Source organism: Neophocaena asiaeorientalis, unplaced genomic scaffold (assembly GCF_003031525.2).
Source record: "Neophocaena asiaeorientalis asiaeorientalis breed wild unplaced genomic scaffold, Neophocaena_asiaeorientalis_V1.1 scaffold170, whole genome shotgun sequence".
NCBI classification, from domain to species: domain Eukaryota; kingdom Metazoa; phylum Chordata; class Mammalia; order Artiodactyla; family Phocoenidae; genus Neophocaena; species Neophocaena asiaeorientalis.
In genome coordinates, this window is record NW_020172463.1 from 1,195,803 (window position 1) to 1,215,028 (window position 19,226).

Genomic DNA, 19,226 nt, shown 5'->3' on the forward strand with positions numbered 1-19,226 from the left:
CTGCTGGACAATGTTCCCTTTAGGGTTGTTTCTCGGCTTAGGAGGCGGTGGTTGCGGCGGCTGCTCCTACGGATATTGCGCAAGACTGGGGCGTTGGAAACCCTGGAGGTCTGGGGAATGGAAAAGGAAGTGGGACTTTGGGAAGTGGCTGCTCCTTAGTCTTGGCGGGGTTTGGGAATGGGAAATAAGCTAGGGAAAATTTTGCTCCCGGGCCAGATACACCTCCAGGAATAGTCACTTAACTCTGAAATTCGCGATTGTTCAAGGGATACACAGTTAATGTGTATAAAAGTGAGTGAGCAGCAAACATTGACTAGTTTTTGTTTCAAAGTACAGTTTAATTGTTTACAAGGTGCAGGTGAAATGGCTTTTAGTGCTGAAATAATTTTTCACATTTTAAAGAGACTTCGGTCTAGTAAAGCTTTAGCGTTAAAATTCTTAACCCTTCACCTTATACAATATTGTAACAGTGTTGTTGGAGCTTTGTGATTCCCGCCTCCCTAGACCAATAATAGAGGAGGCTAGGAGTTAGGTTTTGTTAGTATCTTTTGAAGGTGTAGAAAATGTTGATTAAGTAATTTATGCCTTATTTTAAAGATTTTCTCTTGATATTTAGCCTATGTATTTGAAAAATTACTTTATGATCTGAAAAGGTTAAAGAAAAGAAGACATGTTCCCTTTTTACTATTGAGAATTTTAAATGTGTTGGTATCTTTGGAATGGTATCACAATAATTGGACAGAGTCCCCTTTTTACTACTCTTCGGCCAAAAGAGAAGAAAATATTTATTTAGAATATTTTAAATGTTTAAAACTAGTCTTACACAGTCTTATTTTGGTTGTGGAAGGAGAGGTGGTGTGGTCCCTGGCCACTTATTCTTTGCATGCTAATCATCTTGTTATCCATGGGCATATCCTGTCAGGAAAGAGCATTGTTTGGTGATGCAGGCCATCAGGACAAGTGCCCAGTCTCTGAACTCCTGTACAGGGGAAGTAGCCTTAGGGTTCATGCTTTGGGGATGAGTCAGGGATTCCTATTGGAGATTTCATTTCTCCAGGACTAAATGAGTTTCCTTTTTCTTCCATAGTACCTAGGGGTAGTTAGGGGATTCTACACTTGAGATTTGATTACTAGGGCTGTTCTTTTGTAGTGCTTGCTTTTTTTATTCTGTGACTTGATAAGCAATAGCTGTAATTAAGGTTGCTAGTTGGTGCCTCTTTTTCCCTTGACTAGAAGGCTGGAGGGAAACTTTGTCCCCTCTGCCATGGAAAGAGAATAGGAGATCCCCTGATAGATTCTAACTCTTCTGTTGTTCTTAAATTCTGATATGGATTAAAAATGCATTTAAAAATTTTTAGCATCTTAGAACTGAGCCTTAGGGGTAATCTAGCTACTGTATTATAACCTTATTCAGATATGAAGTGATAATGTTCATTGTTTCAAATTTGGAAATTATACAGTAATAATTAAGAATGCCTTACCTGTAGGAAAGTGGAATGGGCATTCCAACTGTGGTCTTTCCATTATTCCACTCAGCCTTCCTGTAGTCCCATCTCCCAAAGGCTATCTCTGTTAATGTTTTTAATGCTTCTCTGTGACCATACTACATAATCAATACCATTTAATATTCTTGGAAATTTTTTTCCAGCTTAATATTTAAGTGTTTTTCATTTGTAAAAATGATTTTAGGTGGCTATATAATATTTCACCTAGCCACTGTCTTTTAGCTTAACTATTTTATTATGGTTGAATGTTTAGGCCATTTATTTTCTGCTATTATATGTCATAATTCTGTAGTGAACACTTATGCATAAAGCTTCTTTATTTTGGATTATTGCATAAGATATCTTCCAGTAATGGAAGTACTAGATGAAGGGATATAAACATTTAATATGTGTTTATGAATAGCTTTTTGAAGAAGTTCTGTCAGTTTATACAACTGTCAGTACTGTATGAGTGTTCATAATAATTATCTTGGATCTTTGATAATTTGATGGTTGAAAAATGGTATCTTGTTTTAATTTGAGTATCTTGATACTAGTAAGGGTAGAAATTTTTCCTCTTGTTAACTATTCTGTGAGTTGTCTGTTCTTGGCCTTTGCCTGCTGTGCACCCCATTCTGTGAAAGAGGAGAAAACTAAGGTATTGAGGTGGTGTAAACTACGGCACCAAAATGATTACTTTACAAGTTGATGATCAAATAGCTAAGCTGTGGCAGATCCAGAACGTGATCTCAACTATCTCGATTTTTAGTCTTCTTTATGAAATGGGAGACAGTGATCATGACAAGTAAATGTGTATGGTAGGGTGGTGCACATTTATGTTTGACAGATGTTTTACTCCCATCTCTGCCATTGGCTAGTTTTCTGACCTTGGGCAGGCCACTTGAAAGAAAATGAGTTAACTGAGTTTTCTCACCTTTAAAAGAAGAAAAATACTACCTACTTCACAAGACTGAAATATGAAACTAATATTTAGGGTCTTCATCTAACAAATTATTGTGCTGTCTCTATATTCTCAAATGGCTAATTTATGTAGTCAGTTACATGTAACTAGAGACAGAAGGAAAAAGAGATGTCTGGGCTTTCCATTTTCAGTAATTTTCTTTTGCTTTTTAAAGCTTTATCATGTATAATTAAAGTACTGAAACAAGAAGTAAATTTATTCTGATTAGGCTAAAGTTTATACACTAGACACTTGTATATAAAAAAAATCATAAAAGACAACAGTGAAGCTACAAATATGGCAGTTTCAGTTTAAAAACTGGTTCTATTTCTACTTATGGAGATGAAAACAAAAATTTAATGAGTGGACTTAGTAGAGTATTTAAAAAACAGGATGCAGAGGAGGTGTGAATTATAGTACTTTTTTGTGAAACACTGGAAGGAGAAGATTTATGGACATTTTTTTCTAAGGCTAAACTGAGGTGTAATAGCAAGCATTCCTATGTTAAAATGCTATTTAAAATAACTGATTTTTTTTTTTAAGATTTATTATTTACTTTTTAAATTTATTTTTGTCTGCGTCAGGTCTTAGTTGGGATCTTCATTGCAGCACGTGGGCTTCTCTCTAGTTGTGGCACGCTTGTTCCAGGGCACGTGGGCCCTGTAGTTTGTGGCACCCGGGTTCTCTAGCTGAGGTGTGTGAGCTCAGTAGTTCTGGTGGGCGGGCTTAGTTGTCCCATGGCATGCGGGATCTTAGTTGCCTGACCAGGGATTGAACCCACGTCCCCTCCATTGCAAGGTGGATTCTTTACCACTGGACCACCAGGGAAGTCCCAATAACTGATATTTTAAATTAATCTGAATTTATCAATCACAAGTAACTGCAGAACTACCGTAGTAGTTATGCATTTCAGGGAATTTATTATATAAAACCATCTGCTCTACTAATAGTAATCCTGAAGGAACTGCTCAAAACAACCAGTGTGCTTGCTTTGTTATGATTAAATAATTGTTGTATTGTTTTTAATCTTACTACAGTAGTGTTTGTGATTTTATAAATTATTTTAGGTAGAAAGGAAATGAACATTTTTTCATCCCTACTATATGTTAAACACTGCGCCAGATATTTTTACACTGTGTCTTATTTAACATATCGGCAATTTATGAGGTAGATGTAACCTATATTTTACAGGTAAGGGAACACACTCTGAGAAGTTAAGTATCTTGCTTGACCTCAAAACCTGTTCTCTCTATCCCGTTTCTCCAGAATGCATCTGAGGTCCCTTAGGACCTGGCTGGGACTAGGCAGGTGGTGGAGGATGCATCGCCATGCAAAAGGATGGAGGTTTCAGAGTTGAGCATATTTAGGGAGTGGTAGATGATCTGCTGTAAATAATGTAGCAGTTCTCACACCTTTTGATCTTAAGAGTCTTTTACACTCTCAAAAATTACTGAGGACTCCAAAGACCTTTTGTTTATTTACTGTATTAGAAATTAGAAGATATTTAAAAATACAATTTACTTTAAAATAATGATAATAAAACCATTCCATATTAACCTGTATACTATATTTTATGACAAGTAATTATTTTTTAAAAAGTTATTGGTGGGAAGAAGCATTATTTTTATATTTTTGCAAATTTTTTTAATGTCTGGCTTAATAGAAGAGAGCTGGATTCTTATAGCTGTTGCATTCACACTGTTGCATTGTCACATTTCACAGTATCACATGTCATGTACCCTCTAGAAAACTCCGCTGTACACTCCAAAAGGGAATGAAAGTGTTAAAAAAAAATCTTGTACTAAAGTCTGTGCATTTGCATATTTACAGGTGAGGAAGCATAACTTAGTATTGTTAGGAAAAGAGTTTTGACCTCGTGGACTCTTTGAAATGGTCTGGGGGTGGGCCATCACCAGATTTTGAGAAACAGTGAAATAGTGCATGATAAAGGCTAACATGAACACCTAGGTAGGGATCAGGTTTTGAAGGTTCTTGAATCTATGCTGAATACTATAGATCAGTAGTAGTAATTTTGAACAGTAACACACTACAGGTCTTAGAGTTACAGGGAAAGTAGGCAGGTGTTAAGAAAATAGGCATTCTGTTTGAACACTGCAGCAGTGTTTCCCCACCTCCAGTTGTCCCCTCACCACCCCAGCCTGCTTTACTTTGAGCCTTCACTTATATCATTCAGGTTGGTTCTGGTAAAATGCTGAGAATCAGTACTATAGGTCTCTGCAGATCGCTGCATATTTTAAGCAAAGTAAGCAGTCATTTGACAGATTTGTGCTGCAGAAAGTTGATTCTGATGGTAGTATGAAGAATGGATTACCGGATTGAAGGAGAGCATTTTTGAAGCTGTTGAAATATAGGGAGTGAGGTATGAGGGCCAGAGCTAAACTAAGACAGTAGAACAGAGAGTGTACAAAGGATCTGATAAGGATAAAGGAAGAGGTCACTAAGAGTCACTAGATGTGAGTAGTGAAGGAGATAGGAATGTTGTAGTATGGCTCCAAAGTTTCTAGCTTGGTATACCGTCACTCAAGTTGGAAGGTACTGTTTGGTAGGGTAAGGAAGAAGAGAGGAGAAACAAGCAGAGGAGACCAAGCAGAAGATGGTTGGAAGAAATTTCAAAGTCGAAGAGAATGAATTTAGCTTTGGACACGTTAAAAGGAGGTGCCTATGAGACATCTTGTGGAAATGTAGAGCATGAGAGAGCTGACGGGACAGAATTAAAGCATGTAAGAGTTATTTGAAAGCAGGAAAGTGAAACGAGCTTATTCAGACAAGCCTATAGAGTGACCAACTTTAGGTCGAAGAGCATCAGCATTTAAAGAGCAGCTTCTAAACGGAAGTGCTAGTGATTGCTCCCGGGAAGGTGTGGTCAAAGAGGAAGGAAGGGAACCCAGAGGATGTCAGAAAAGCCTGGGAGAGTTTCAGGAAAGGAGTAGTCACCAAAGTCTGATACAGTAATTCTGGGAGGACCTGTAAGGTGAGCTTGAGAAAGCACCTATTCTATTTGCCAAGTAGGAGTGATTTGGTGACTAGAAAAAGCAGTTTGGGGTTGGGGTATGGGAAAAAACTAGACTATAGTGGGTTGAAGAAGAAATAGGCGAAGTGGTATAAATTTCTTCCATTTACTTTTAACATTCTGAAAGGAGATGGCAGAAGCCAGAGGAAGACACAGATCCCCTCCCACCCTCTGCTTTTTAAAAAAAAGATGAGATAGGAACATTTTTCATATATGCATTCCTTATCTATTTCTTTTTTGTGAAATGATTGCTGTTTAAGTATAATTTTAAAAGACAGATAAAAAGAACTTGTCTTTTGGTTAAATAAGACCTCTGAAGTTTTGATTTAAGGCTACGATTTGATTTGTTAAAAAGTAGGAGGGGAGGAAGGACTGAAAGCCTGGCAAGATCTTCATGCTGCACGGACTAGATAAGTATAAAAAAACTTCATCGTTGTTAAACTGTTCAATATTGTGGCTTGTAGGTGTTTTAAAAATTAATAACAGCTTTATGGAGATATAATTCACTTAGTGTAAAATTCACTCATTTAAGTTGTACAATTTAATAGGTTTTAGTGTATTCACAAAATTGTGCAACCATCATCACAATCAGTTTTTATCGCCCCCAAAAGAAACCGCATACCCATTAGCAGTCATTTCTCCCTTCCTCCCCGTTCCCTGCAGACCTTGGCAACCACTACTCTACCTTCTGTTTCCATAGATTTGCCTCGTCTAGACATTTCATATAAATGGAATCAGTATTCTGTGACTGACTCCTTTGACTTAATGTTTTCAAGGTTCATCAGTGTTGTTGCGTGGTCAGAAATACTTCATTCCTTTTTATGACTGAATAATTTTCTGTTGTATGGATATACCATATTTTGTTTATCCATTTGTTGATAGACAGTTTGCATTGTTTTCACATTTTGGAATATTTTGTATATAATAATACACAAGATGTAATATTTGTATTATTTTATGAATAATGCTACTATGAACCTTTTACACAAGTTTTTGTTTTGCACAATGTTTTTGATTATCTTGGGTATGTACCTACAAGTATGTTTAACATTTTGAGGAACTGCCAGAGTGTTCTCCAAAGCTGCTCCATGTTTTACGTTTCAACCAGGAGAATGCACATTTTCCATTCCCACCAATTTCTTTACATCCTCACCAATACTTGTCACTGTCTGTCTTTTTTATTATAACCACCTTAGAGGGTGTGAAGTGCTATCTTGTGGTTGGCTTGTAGGTTTTTAAAATATCTCAGTAAGCTTATATAAATGGTGCGGTATGTCTAACATGTCTTTAAAGCTAGAGTGAAAGGAAATATTTTCCAGTCGTAGCATCTGAGCTAATCTTAGTCCTTTCCCAGTGCCACTGGTTTAGTTAAGATTTTCTTACCTTTGATGAGTGTCCAGCCAAACATATTTATATTTTAACTAACTTCAAAAGTGGAAGTGAACTTTTAAGTAACTTTCCAGACATGGCTCACTGAGATAGCCCAATAAAAATTTACCTCAAGTGTTAATTCTCAAGGATGTTTTCCTGTATTTAATTTTAGAATATTGTTAACTTTTTTCCTTCAATATTTGATATCTAATTTGGAAAAGATTTTTGAAAGATTGAAACTGACAGTTAGACATTAACATTTAGATAGATTAAAATTTTTTGTTCGTATGGTAAACGTTTCTGGGTTTCTATAGCACTCAGTTCATTAGATTCATAAACATTTACATTTCTGATTTCCCCAGACTGAAAGCCTCCAAGGCTACAGACTGGGACTTAGTTAGCTATCTCTGTATCCCCATTGCTTAATATAGTGCCTGGCATTTAATAAGCATTAATGGCCATTGCGTTAGCAGAAATTGTAGCGAGCTTAATGCTGTAAAACAGAGTTTGGCTCTTCAGGTGGTCCAAGGGGCTTGTCTCTTAGACCAGCATGAGAATTGCTTTTTCTTCCTCTTACCTACAGGTGTGCAGGCACAAATGTTGTTTTATTTTTAGTATCCACTGAAAAAAGAAAATGAAAGATAAAGTATTAGACTGAATTTAGTAAAACTTTTAAATAAATACATTTTTATTAATTGTAATATCTTCTACATAAATGTGAAAAATAGTACGGTGCGTATTTTTCTCTGGACACTGGTTGATATGCATAAGGATTGAGGGAACCACTTAAAGTAACTACTTGTATATCCTCCACACCATGAGTAATTTTAATAAAATGTCCACTTTTAACTTTTGGTTTTAGATTTCATTAAGGAAATCCAGATAACATGTCACTGACATCTCTTCAACAATAGTGGTATCTTGTAAATCGTGGGTGTTTTGGGAGTGATTACAGCAATAGCTGTTGTTCTCTCCTTGCCTCTAGTTTCTTGCCTCATCTGATTCATTCCATATATCATGCTCACTTTCCTAAAATATCACTTTCAAGTGTTGGCATCTGTGGGATAATGGAGGGCATACGGGTTATAAAATCAGAAGATGTGGGTTTGAGTTCCCGTGTTGCTGCCTAGTTCAATTTTCTTTAATACATTTATGTAGAACCGTATTGGAAACATGTTTTTATTTTTATCATCGAAAAATATAAGTTCACAAAACCCTCAAGGCTCCCTTTGATGACCATTAAAATTATTGGAATTTTAAATGCCTAAGGCAACTCAAAGCATCAGACCCAAGCTCTGCTTTTTTTCAAACTATAATTATATGTCTGTCTTACGAATTTCCCTTTCTCCTATCCCCCTGCTGCCTATTTTGTAGCTTTTGCCCTGGTTTAGAATCACAGGCCAATAGGATAAAGTCTACACTTCTTAACCGGGCCTTCCAGAGCCTTCTTAACATAGTCTCTCATACCTTTCCAGTATTAAACTCCTGTACTCTGCAGCGTGTGTCCTTTCGTTCCTCTGGAACGAGCTATTTCTCATCCTTGAGCATACCCACTGAATGAATGAAATCTTGCTTATCTGTGTTTGTACTGTTGAGCATATTTTTCCCCTTTCTTAGAAAACTTTCCTTCTATTTTATAGACAAATACCTTGAAGATCAAAACACTAAAAATTTAGAATGACTTTACCACATTCACCCAGAACTCAGAAGTAAGAATTGTAATTAACTCTCACTTTCTGAGATAAATATATTAGCCCAGTTTATCTTAAAGCACTTGTTCTCCAGTGCAAATTTGATTTTTAATACCATGGGAAAAAAGCCTTCATTAGATTTGAGTTGAAGACTTGCTAAGGCAAGTCCAGAGCCGTGCAGTTCTTCTAAACCACTAGTCTCTTCCAAACAGGAATTGAACCCCTCTCCCAGCATTTCATATTTCTGGTAGTAGTTAAATTTTTTAGATTCATGCATTCAAACCTCGACTGTTATCTCCTTCCATCTGAAATAGCACAGATACTTGTTTCCATTTGTATAATATTATAGTGTCTGTGAACTGGCTTATAGCAGATATAAGTAGTTGCTCCCCAAAAGTTTTTCCTAGAGAATGTGGAATGTGGATCGTGTTAATCTCAGAGGCTTTGGGGTGTATGCTAATATCTACATTTCCTATAGTAACTGTTTTTAGATGCAATCTGCATTTGAAAAGCTATTTAACAACAGTTGAGTAGCTACCCTTGTAGGCTCTGAAGGAATGCAAAAATGGCAGCCCTGTCATCCTTCCATGGTTCCTACCATCCACCATTCAGAAGATGTTCACCGAGTACCCACTATGCCCTAGGTACTGTGTTTAGAATTGATATTTGAAAATATGACAGTTGTTGCCCTTAAGAAGTTTACTGGCTGTGAATAGACTTGTGAGAAGCAGCAAGAAGTTTTCCTGGGAGCAGTGGATGGGCTTCAGGGGGTTTGCGAACCCTTTCAAATTATACATAGTGTTTTGTGTGTAAGCTCATTGGGAGAGGGGTGGAGAAGGTTCATAGCTGTTAGATTATCAAGGGGTTTGGGTTCCAAAAATCTTAGAAACTCTAGACTAGTAGAAAGATAATCAGCTTTGGAGTCATCAGGTAGTTAATTTCTGTCCTGGCCCTGTTATGATTATAAGCAGGTTATCTAGGGAAATTGGGAATATAATACCTACCTAGAAGGACCAAGATAATATGTATGTAAAGCTTCTAATGTAGTACATAGAAGGTGGTCAATAGTAGTTAAAGACTTGGTATTACTCTAAGGGAAGTGTATTCAAGATTTAAACCACAGAGGCAGGAGAGCCTAAATCTGCCTGAATAGAACATGGACAATTTCAGCATGGAGGCCACATTTGACTTGACTCTTGAAGGAAGAGTTTGTCATGTGGATTAGGATAAAAGGCATTTCAGAGATAGAAAGCAAACAGCACTTGCAAAGACACAGAGATAAGAACTGTGGGTTTTAGATGAGAGGAACAGGGTGGCAGTGTAAAAAATAAGCAAAGCCCATATTCCCAAACAAATAGGAGGGGATTCCCAAAGGGAGAGCAGCTTAAATGCTGAGCTTGAGATGAATATAATATTGGCCTCAGCATTCCTGAATGTTTTGGTGAGGAGTGTTTTGATGTCTCATTATTGTGGCATAGTTGTTCACTCTTATAGTGTATGGTTTGTTTGGTATGAAGGATCTTTTTATTAAAAAATTTTTTTTTGTCTGCGTGGGGTCTTCGTTGCTTCATGCAGGCTTTCTGGCTTTCTCTAGTTGCAGCTAGCAGGGGCTACCCTTCCGGGGGCTATTCTTTGTTGTGGTGCGCGGGCTTCTCATTGCGGTGGCTTCTCTTGTTGAGGAGCACGGGCTTAGGCGCGTGGGCTCTAGAGAACAGGCTCAGTAGTTGTGGCGCACGGGCTTAATTGCTCCGCGGCATGTGGGATCTTCCCGGACCGGGGCTCAAACCTGTGTCCCTGCATTGGCAGGCAGATTCTTAACCACTGTGCCATCAGGGAAGTCCCTGAAGGATCTTTTAATAATGGAGTTCCAGAAGCCCAGTGTTCTTAAATCTGGTATTTTTACCTTATCCCAGATATATAAAGTAATACACTCTCTGTTTATATTGTTCTTAAGTGGCCAGATCAGTGTTTTTCATTGGCTTCTTTTAAAAGTGCCCTGTAAAAAAATTACATTTAAAAGAGCCTTTAGAACCTCAGCAAGTTATTTATAATGGTAAGCCTCTGTTTAGTTTGGATTCCTCAGCATATTTGAGTTTTCTAGGAGATGACTGAGAGATTTTGAGACTACACATTTGGGGCTAGAACCAAAGTGAGAAAGGAAAGGAGTTCTAGCTCCCGTGCTGTGAAAATGTGGAGAATGTGGCTTTTCTGGACACCTCCCCTCACTGTGTACACTGGATTTACTCATAGGTCCTAGACCCTTTGATGTTAAAGGGAACAAGAAAGCTGTTTAAGGAGGTTGTTACGGGTTTTACGGTTAGAAGTTGGCAGAGCTGAGTTTGTCCCAAATAAGCAAGATGTACAACAGTAAGATGCTTCTTCTATGACATGATGTTGCTTAGACCAACAGTTGCATTCTTATTCTTTAGGGAAAAAGTCAATAAAGGAAAAAAAGGGGGGCATAAATATCGAAAATTATAGAAAACTTCTTTGTTGGTATAGATTTTTGGTTGTAGCCTATTTGCAAACCAGCTTAAGTGGAAAAAAAAATATTGCAGTAGAATACTGCCCTTGAGTTGCTTTAAGGACAGGAACCAAGAAATGGAGAGCCATCTGTAACCTGGGTGACTCTTCATTTCAGCCCCTCTGTCTTTCTGTGGTTCTCCATATTTATCAGTTTCTGTGTCTATCTAGGGCTGCTTGGATACTTGTCTTTGCTTCTCTGTGCACCTGCTTTACTCTTAGCTGTCTGTATTTGACTTTCACTGCTTGGGGCTGCACCTGCTATTGAATAAAGGCATCCCTTACAGTGATCTAACCTATCTCATTCACTGTATCTCAGTTTAGGGGAAGAACTCATTATGACTAGAATTGCTCTATCTCACTTTCACATTCCTGAAATTCACATCACATCAATCTACTTGCCACCGATGAAATGGGTTTTGTGTAGTATAAATGTGTGGAGTTGACCAAGGTGGTGAACTTGTTCAGATGTGATTGGTAGGTACTTTTCTTAAAGAGAAAAGGGATAGTCCCCTAACTAGGCAGGTAGCCCAAAGTGTATTTGTTTTGAAGCAAAACAGCAAAAAAATTTAAAACTATTTTAAGGTTTCAGCCCCAAATAAACTCCACCCACCTTCTTTCAGAGAAGGGAAAAAGAAGCATAAAGAGTCCTTGTGAGTTGAGAGAACATTCTGTTGGCTTTGGCAGAGCATTATTTCACATATTCAGTACATATTAAACGTCAAACTTGTAAGGTTTCTGTGTAGAAACTGTAAAATTAAGATAATCTATAAGCTGCATATTTATGGTACTTAAGATTTAAGTTGTAATTTTTCAGTGTTAAAATATGGAACCAGAACATTACCTTCTTGCAAGGAAGTGTAATTCTAAAGATCAGTTTTATTCAAGTATTATATTGTCATTTTTTTATTCTCTCTCTGAATATGTATCTGAAATTTATCACTGTCTCAAAGACTAATGTATTTTCTTCACAATAGATTTTGCATTAATAAAATAAATCCAATTGTAGTTCCCGGATCATCTAAAACCTAAGTGCTGTAATACTGTGTTTGCCTGGTTGTCAGTGTGCCTCTGTCTGTGCTGTGTATCTGCTTGCCTGTGCACCTCTGTCTTCTTAGGTTTCTCTATCTACTCTGTCCATTGGCCTCTTTGTGCCTAAGATTCATTAATGGGTGTTAGAGATAAATCTGGATGCACTGTGTAATTTAGAAATTTCCTGTAATTTATGCCTAGTTGTTTGTAATTCTTTACTTCTAGTGCTGTAAATAGGTTATATGTAAATGCCAAAGAGGAACACAGAGTAGGTGGGTATTAATAATAGGATTTCGCAACTATTTGAAGAAATTGAATATGTTCAAATATCTCTAAACCCATTCACTGGCATTATTAGATGTTGTACAAAATAACAAATATTTTTCATTACTTTATAACTTAGATAGTAGAAGATTAATTATTAAAGTAAGAAGCACTGTTTTAATGTTCAGTATACCAGATGCTTTGATCTTTTCATTTTATGGAAAAGTAAAGAGGATGGATATTTTAATAGTTCAAAAGCTAGAAATTTTTTTGTGTGAAAGGATTTAAAGAAACTGTTATTAATGGTAAAATGAAGGCTTAAACTAAGCTTCCTTGAATGAGTAATTAGGTGGGCAGTGGCTAGCTCTACTTCCTTGGCCTCCTCTTCATTCCTTTAACCCCCACTGTAAGCTGATTTCAAGCACTGCCATTCTGCTGAAATTGCATTTACTATGGTTGCCTTAGATCTCCTGGACATATCCAGTAGACACTTTATAGTAGTAGTGTGTAGCTTTCTTGTTGCCTCTTTAGCATTCAGCACTGTTGACTTTTTTTTTTAAAGTCCTTCCTGCCCTTGATGTTGAAGCATCATTTATACCTAGTTTTTCACCTGCCTCTTTAGTCTCCTCTATTATTGGCTCAGATGCAGCATACTTTCTATTTTTCATGCTCTTAGGTCTTAAGGGAAATATAATTAAATATTGGATATTTAAAAATAAGAGAGAATCTTGCAAATCTTGTAAAGTAGACTACAGTGACATGAATTATTCTAATGCTGCTTAAGAGTTTCAAAGAATAATAAAATATTGATATTTTCTCATTCTCTACATTCTTGTGATGGCTGGTAGATTATTCTTAAGGTATTTTTGGAAAATGCAATTTAATCTAAACCAGAAGTATAAGATGAATATTTAACCAACACATTTAATTTTCTGTTGTTGCTTTATTATATGCCAGTTTTTATACTGTTTACAAGCCATGTTTTGTTTGCAAACCATATATTGTTTATGCCATATCTAATATTTTCAAATATGTTCCAAAATGATCTCACATTCTGTTGGCCAAAGCAAGTTATAATGCCACCTCAACTTCAAGGGGTTGGGAGATAAATTACACCTTTTAAGTCGGAAGAACTGTGAAGTCACATGTGGTTTTAATATAGGAAGAGTTGAAAATCAGGCTATTAATATGATCAGTCTACCATATGACAGGTATAGGGGATATTATTATGTAGGGTGGTTAAAACATGGAACCAGGACTTGAAATAGTGAGGGAATGAGCCATGCGGTTATCTGGGAGAAGAGTATTCCAGACAGAAAGAGCATTAAGTGCCCAAGTATTTGAGTTAAGAGTGTATTGAAGGGATATCAAGGAAGCCAGTGTGCTTGAGCAGAATGGGTGAGGAAGAGAGTAGTAGATTTGTAATAGTGTTGGGAGTTACGGCAAACTATCCAGGGTTCTTGTAGGTCATTGTTAGGACTTTGGCTTTTACTCTAAATGACATGAGTTTTACTCTTAGGTATGATGTTAACTTACATTTTAACAGGATCACCTTGGCTGCTGTGTGGAGAATAAAATGCAGAGAGGTAAGGATACAAGCAGAGACTGCTTAGAAAGCTATTTGAGCTGTTCAAGCAGGAGGGCCTGGAGACAGTGACAATGAATATGAAGAAAAGTGATGGATTTGGAAGGCAGTTTTGAGATAGCATTCACAAGATTTGGTGATATGGGAGGGTGAGGAAGAATTTATCTGAGCTAATGTGGACACTAAGTGGTAGTGATGAGATAGGGAATACAGGAGGAAAGATAAATTTGAGGAGTTGGGTACTGAGTTCAATTTTAGATGTATAGAGTTTGAGTTGAATTTAGATCTCAGGCCAGTCATGGTTGGCCCTGTAGCTCTCTAATTTATTGTGTATGGGTGATCGTTGAACTCACGGAAGAAGATGAGATTTCTGAGATAAAGAATATATACTGAGAATAACAGGGAAGAATATGGAACATTCGGGACACTTAAGTGTCTACTTGAGGATGATAAACTCTCAGTCCTAGAGAGTTAGGAACAGAACCTGCAGGGTCATGTAGAGGGTAAATGGATTGAGGAGTTACAAAAAGAATTGTGAATTTGGATTTAACCCTGAATTTGGGAATAGAAGTCATGGGTGAGCTTGTCAAAAGCACTGAGAAGAGGGTAGGACAAATTTGCATTAAAAATTTTTTGAATGGATTTTATGTTATTTTTTTAAAGCAGTGGGAAAATTACTCCTGTCTATGAAATCCTATCATATATATGAGTTGTCCTGAAAGGTAAATCAGCTGTAGACATTTTAGGGAAAAGAGAAGTTGGGGAAGGGAGTGAGGATTGCTCAGAAAGCTAATAAATGTACTGTTTTGGTTTATTATTCTCCCCTCCTCTCTTAACCGTGGATCCCATCTCCCATTTCTACCCTCTTACTGCCAAGCCTTGTGTTACTGTTTACCTGGCACTCTATACTTTTTTTTTTTTAATTTTAATTTTTTGGCCGCATTGGGTCTCCGTTGCTGCATGCAGGCTTTCTCTAGTGGCGAGTGGGGGCTACTCTTTGTTGCGGTGCACGGGCTTCTCATTGCGGTAGCTTCTCGTTGTGGAGCATGGGTACTAGGTGCGCAGGCTTCAGTAGTTGCAGAGCGTGGGCTCGGTAGTTGCGGCACGCAGGCATAGTTGCTCCACAGCACGTGGGATCTTCCTGGACCAGGGATCAAACCTGTGTCCCCTGCGTTGGCAGGTGGATTTTTAACTGCTGCACCACCAGGGAAGTCCCTCTACTTTTTTTTGGGGGGGGGGAAGCTGTTTTATTGGTAAACGTACATAACGAAAGTCAATGTTTTAACCGTTTTTATGTGTACAGTTCATTGGCATTAAGTACATTCATGTTGTTGTGCAATGAGGATTCTTTTTTTTTCTTTTTTAAATGAGGATTCTTAAAAAGGAAAAATCGGGTTTTGTGAGGCCGCCTCGGGCGGCGGCGGCGGCGGCGGCGGCAAGAAGAAGGACTCGCAAAAAAAAAAAAAAAAGGAAAAATCATATACTGTTAGGAGAGTCATGGAATGCTTAATAAGCAAGTGCTTTCAAAATGAGCCTAGAAGGATAGGTGAATTTTGGTGGAGGGACTTTATAAGTAGAGGGAACCCTGTGAGCAAACAAATAAAGGTGGGGATAAAGAAGAGACTTCAGGGAACAGCAGTTAGCATTATTAACTAAATAAGCACAATCAAAAAGAACATTTATAGAAATAACTCATATAGTAGGGCCGTTGGTGAATTTATATATTAAGACTTCTAAATAAACAAGGAATTGGTTAAAAATAGTATGAATTTTTAGAATAATTGCTAAATCAGTTTTTCAGAGGTAAAAGATTTGGTCTTTGTCATTCATGAAATGTTCTAGCCAACAGAAGATTTATAATTTAAATAATAAATTTTATTTGATTATAGGGGATATGCTTTAAAATGTTTTACTCCCAGAGATTGCCAGTGTACCCACACTACACATTAAGTATTATTACAGGAGGTTTTGTATGGCTCAGAGAAGTCAAGCTGACAATGAAGTACCAAGTCACCCTAATGGCCTCATCCTATTAGAAATTAGCTTGTACCTAAGAATTGTCACTTCACAAAGCGATGCAGAATACTGTTTTGCCTGAGACTTCACTTTGTAGTCTAAAATGGTAGCTGAATTATAAGAGTTTTTCATTTTATTTTAAAATAAGCAAGTTCAAAAAAGATCCACCATATTTGGGTAAACTTTTTTAATGTAATAGTTGTCTAAAGGAGTCAGTTTGCCAGTGTAAAGAGACTGGTGAAACATTTAGGAACAAAGCCAGTCTGAATTAGAGTGTTTTTCCTCCTGACTTGTATTTAAAGTACAAATATTGTAATAATAAAGCTCAAATTTGACCTCATAAAAATGAAAGACATCTATAATACAAAAGGTAATGCAAGATAAGCAGTAGATTGAGATAAAACATTTTAACCACATTAAACAGTTGGAGGATTATTGTCTAAAATATATGAGTAGCTTCTATATATAACACTCCAATAGGAAAATTAACAAATGCTAAGAAAATTAACAGAAGAAAAATGCAAATAATTATTTAAACATGGGGGAAAAGTCACCAACCTATTCAATAATCAGAGAAATACAAATTAATTAATGTTAACTTTTGAGGAATCTATCAGATTTCACCAAATTTGGTGAAATTCAAAAATTGATAATCATGGCAATTCAGAAATTGATAATAGCAAATGTTGGCAAGGATAGAGAAAAACTAGTATTCTGGATCTGTTAGGAAGGTAAACTGGTAAGGCCTTTTTTGGAAAGCAGTTTGGCCACTTGTAATAGAATTGATCATGTGTATACTCTTTGACCCATCATGTCAACTTCTAGGAATCTTTTCTTTAAAATATTTGCATATGTGTGTAAAATAGTATGTCCAAGTATATTAGTTACAGCAATTTTTTGTGAAACAATGTATAAAATATCTATTAATAAAGAGGCTTAACATGGTTGGTTACTTCAAAGGGGAGAGATATGGAGGAGAGGTGATTACTTTTTCATTTATAATTGTATGCAGAAAAAGTTAACAAGCCTGTGACTGCTATCCTCAGAAAGGCCTACTTGTAAGACTGGCCCTTGGCTGGGGTCTGGGAACTTGGACTTTTGGGGAGGATTCCCATCATTCCATGATAAGAATGGCTCCCTTTGCCTTTACTGTACAAATATAGTTTTTGTTAAACACCTACTTTCCTTATGGAAATCTGGGAATTTGGTTCCTGCTAAGACAGAGAGTACCTGTATGACCAGCCACCAATAAAAACTCTGGCTACTGAGTCTCTAATGAGCTTCCCTGGTAGACAGCATTTCACGAATGCTGTCACAACTCATTGCTGGAGTAATTCAGTGGGTCCTGTGTGACTCCATTAGGGGAGGACTCTTGAAACCGTGTGCCTAGTTTCTTCTGGACTTTGCCTCATGCTCCTTTCCCTTTGCTGCTTTTGCTTTGTATACTTCAGCCGTAATAAATCATAGCTGCGAATGTGACGGTAGAGATAGTCCTGTGAGTTGTCCTCACGTATCACTGAACCTGCGGGTGGTCTTAGGAGCCCATGCCACAACTTGACATTATGGTTTGAATGTTTTAGCATCTGCACTCATTGCTTGTATAAATTTTAAACTGTTAAATTTAATATATTACATATTTAAATTATTTGTATTTATGTGTATACATAGGCACGCATATATACCTCATCTCTAAGAATATGTTGATGGGTTTTTATATGTGTGTATTAGCACCCATATATTCTATACATTTTCCCCCTGGTGATAAAAGATTGAAAACTTTCCTTGGTGACATTGTAGGTAATATAATAAAGAAGCAAATCAAAAACAAAGTGTCTTCAGGTATGTTATTTAGGACAAGGGGCTTATTACTTTAAATAAATTATTTTAAATTACACTTCATTATCAGTTTCATATGTCAGTATGATGGTAAACCACAAAGAACAAATTTCAAGTAGCATTTTAAATGTGTACTCTCCAGTTATACAAACTCTATTATCTCAGCTTACTGAACTGAGTAAGTTATAAATGTGATAGTAGGGTGCCAATTCATTGACTATGTGATGCTCTGAATATGGTATCAGTGCCCATTTTGTTTAAAAGACTTGCCATGCTTTACTGAATATGTGATACATAGAAGATACTAGGTATTGTGGAGGAATAAAGAAAAGTATAAAAGATTATCTCTGGAAGACAGAAAATTATTATCTTGGGTGGCAGCAGTGGTTGTAGTGATGAGATAAAACCTGTAAACAAATGATGGATAGAAGAAGCGGAAATGATAAATACTATATGACCAAGATCTACTTTTGGAATATATGCTACCTGAGGGCAATATATTGTTCACCACTATATCTGTACCACCTAAAAGAATACCTGACACATAGAGTAGGTTAGGAAAAATGATATAAGACCAGTCATCCTCATGAAGGTGATAATTGAATCTTACTTTTTCCTTTTATTATAGGTGTCCAGATCCAGTATGTCAGCAAGCTGAGAAAGTAGGTTTTATTTGAAAATCATAACAATTAATTCATGAGTTGAGCAGAGCTATCTAATGTTATATGAATATTGTGTGGCTTGGTAATCTGAGACACTGTAATGGCACTTAGCAACAACTAGCTGGTTCCTCTTCCTTTAGTGGTTAGGGCAAACAACTATATAGGTAGAGATATTCGAAGACAAAAATCATGCCCTTGGTAACTTGGGGTAGGAAGTTATGTGCAAGATTTCTTGCAGAAATCTTGATAATTATATGTAGGTAGATCCTAGTTTTTATCATGATTGAAGTTTGGCTTTTTGTTTGATTTTTGTGTGTTATAGGAAAGAGGAGCACTGTTTATCGTTATTACAAAGAGATATTCGAAGACAAAATCATGCCCTTGGTAACTTGGGGTGCACATAACTTCACAGTAGTGTGATCTGGCCTTTTCCGGACCAAGTCTAATATAATGCCAGAATGAAATACTTTTTGCAGGAAATTATCACTATCTAATTTCAGAACTTTTTCATCACTGTGAAAAGAAACCCCATACCCATTACCAGTCACACCTCACTCCCTTTCACCCCACCACCCTGGAAACCACTAATCTACTTTCTGACTATAAATTTGCCTATTCTGGACATTCCATATAAATGGAATCATATAATATATGTTTTTTGTGTCTTCTTTCACTTAGCATAACGTTTTCAAGATTTATCAGCTGAGCATGTATCAGCACTTTATTCCTTTTTGTGGCCAAATAACATTCTATTGTATGACTAGACTACA

The 19,226-nt window shown here is 36.8% G+C and overlaps 1 protein-coding gene across 3 annotated transcripts in view; it reads left to right on the forward strand.

Moving 5' to 3' along the window:
- The window catches only part of PTPN12 (protein tyrosine phosphatase non-receptor type 12), an 86,198-nt gene that overhangs the window by 1,072 nt on the left and 65,900 nt on the right, over positions 1-19,226 (forward strand). Inside the window, exon 2 of one of the 3 annotated variants that reach the window (XM_024738080.1) lies at positions 18,423-18,456. The exons of the other annotated variants lie outside the window; for them this stretch is intronic. Coding sequence (XP_024593848.1) covers positions 18,423-18,456 — 34 coding nt within the window. The remainder of the gene's footprint in view (positions 1-18,422; positions 18,457-19,226) is intronic. 3 annotated transcript variants of the gene reach the window in all.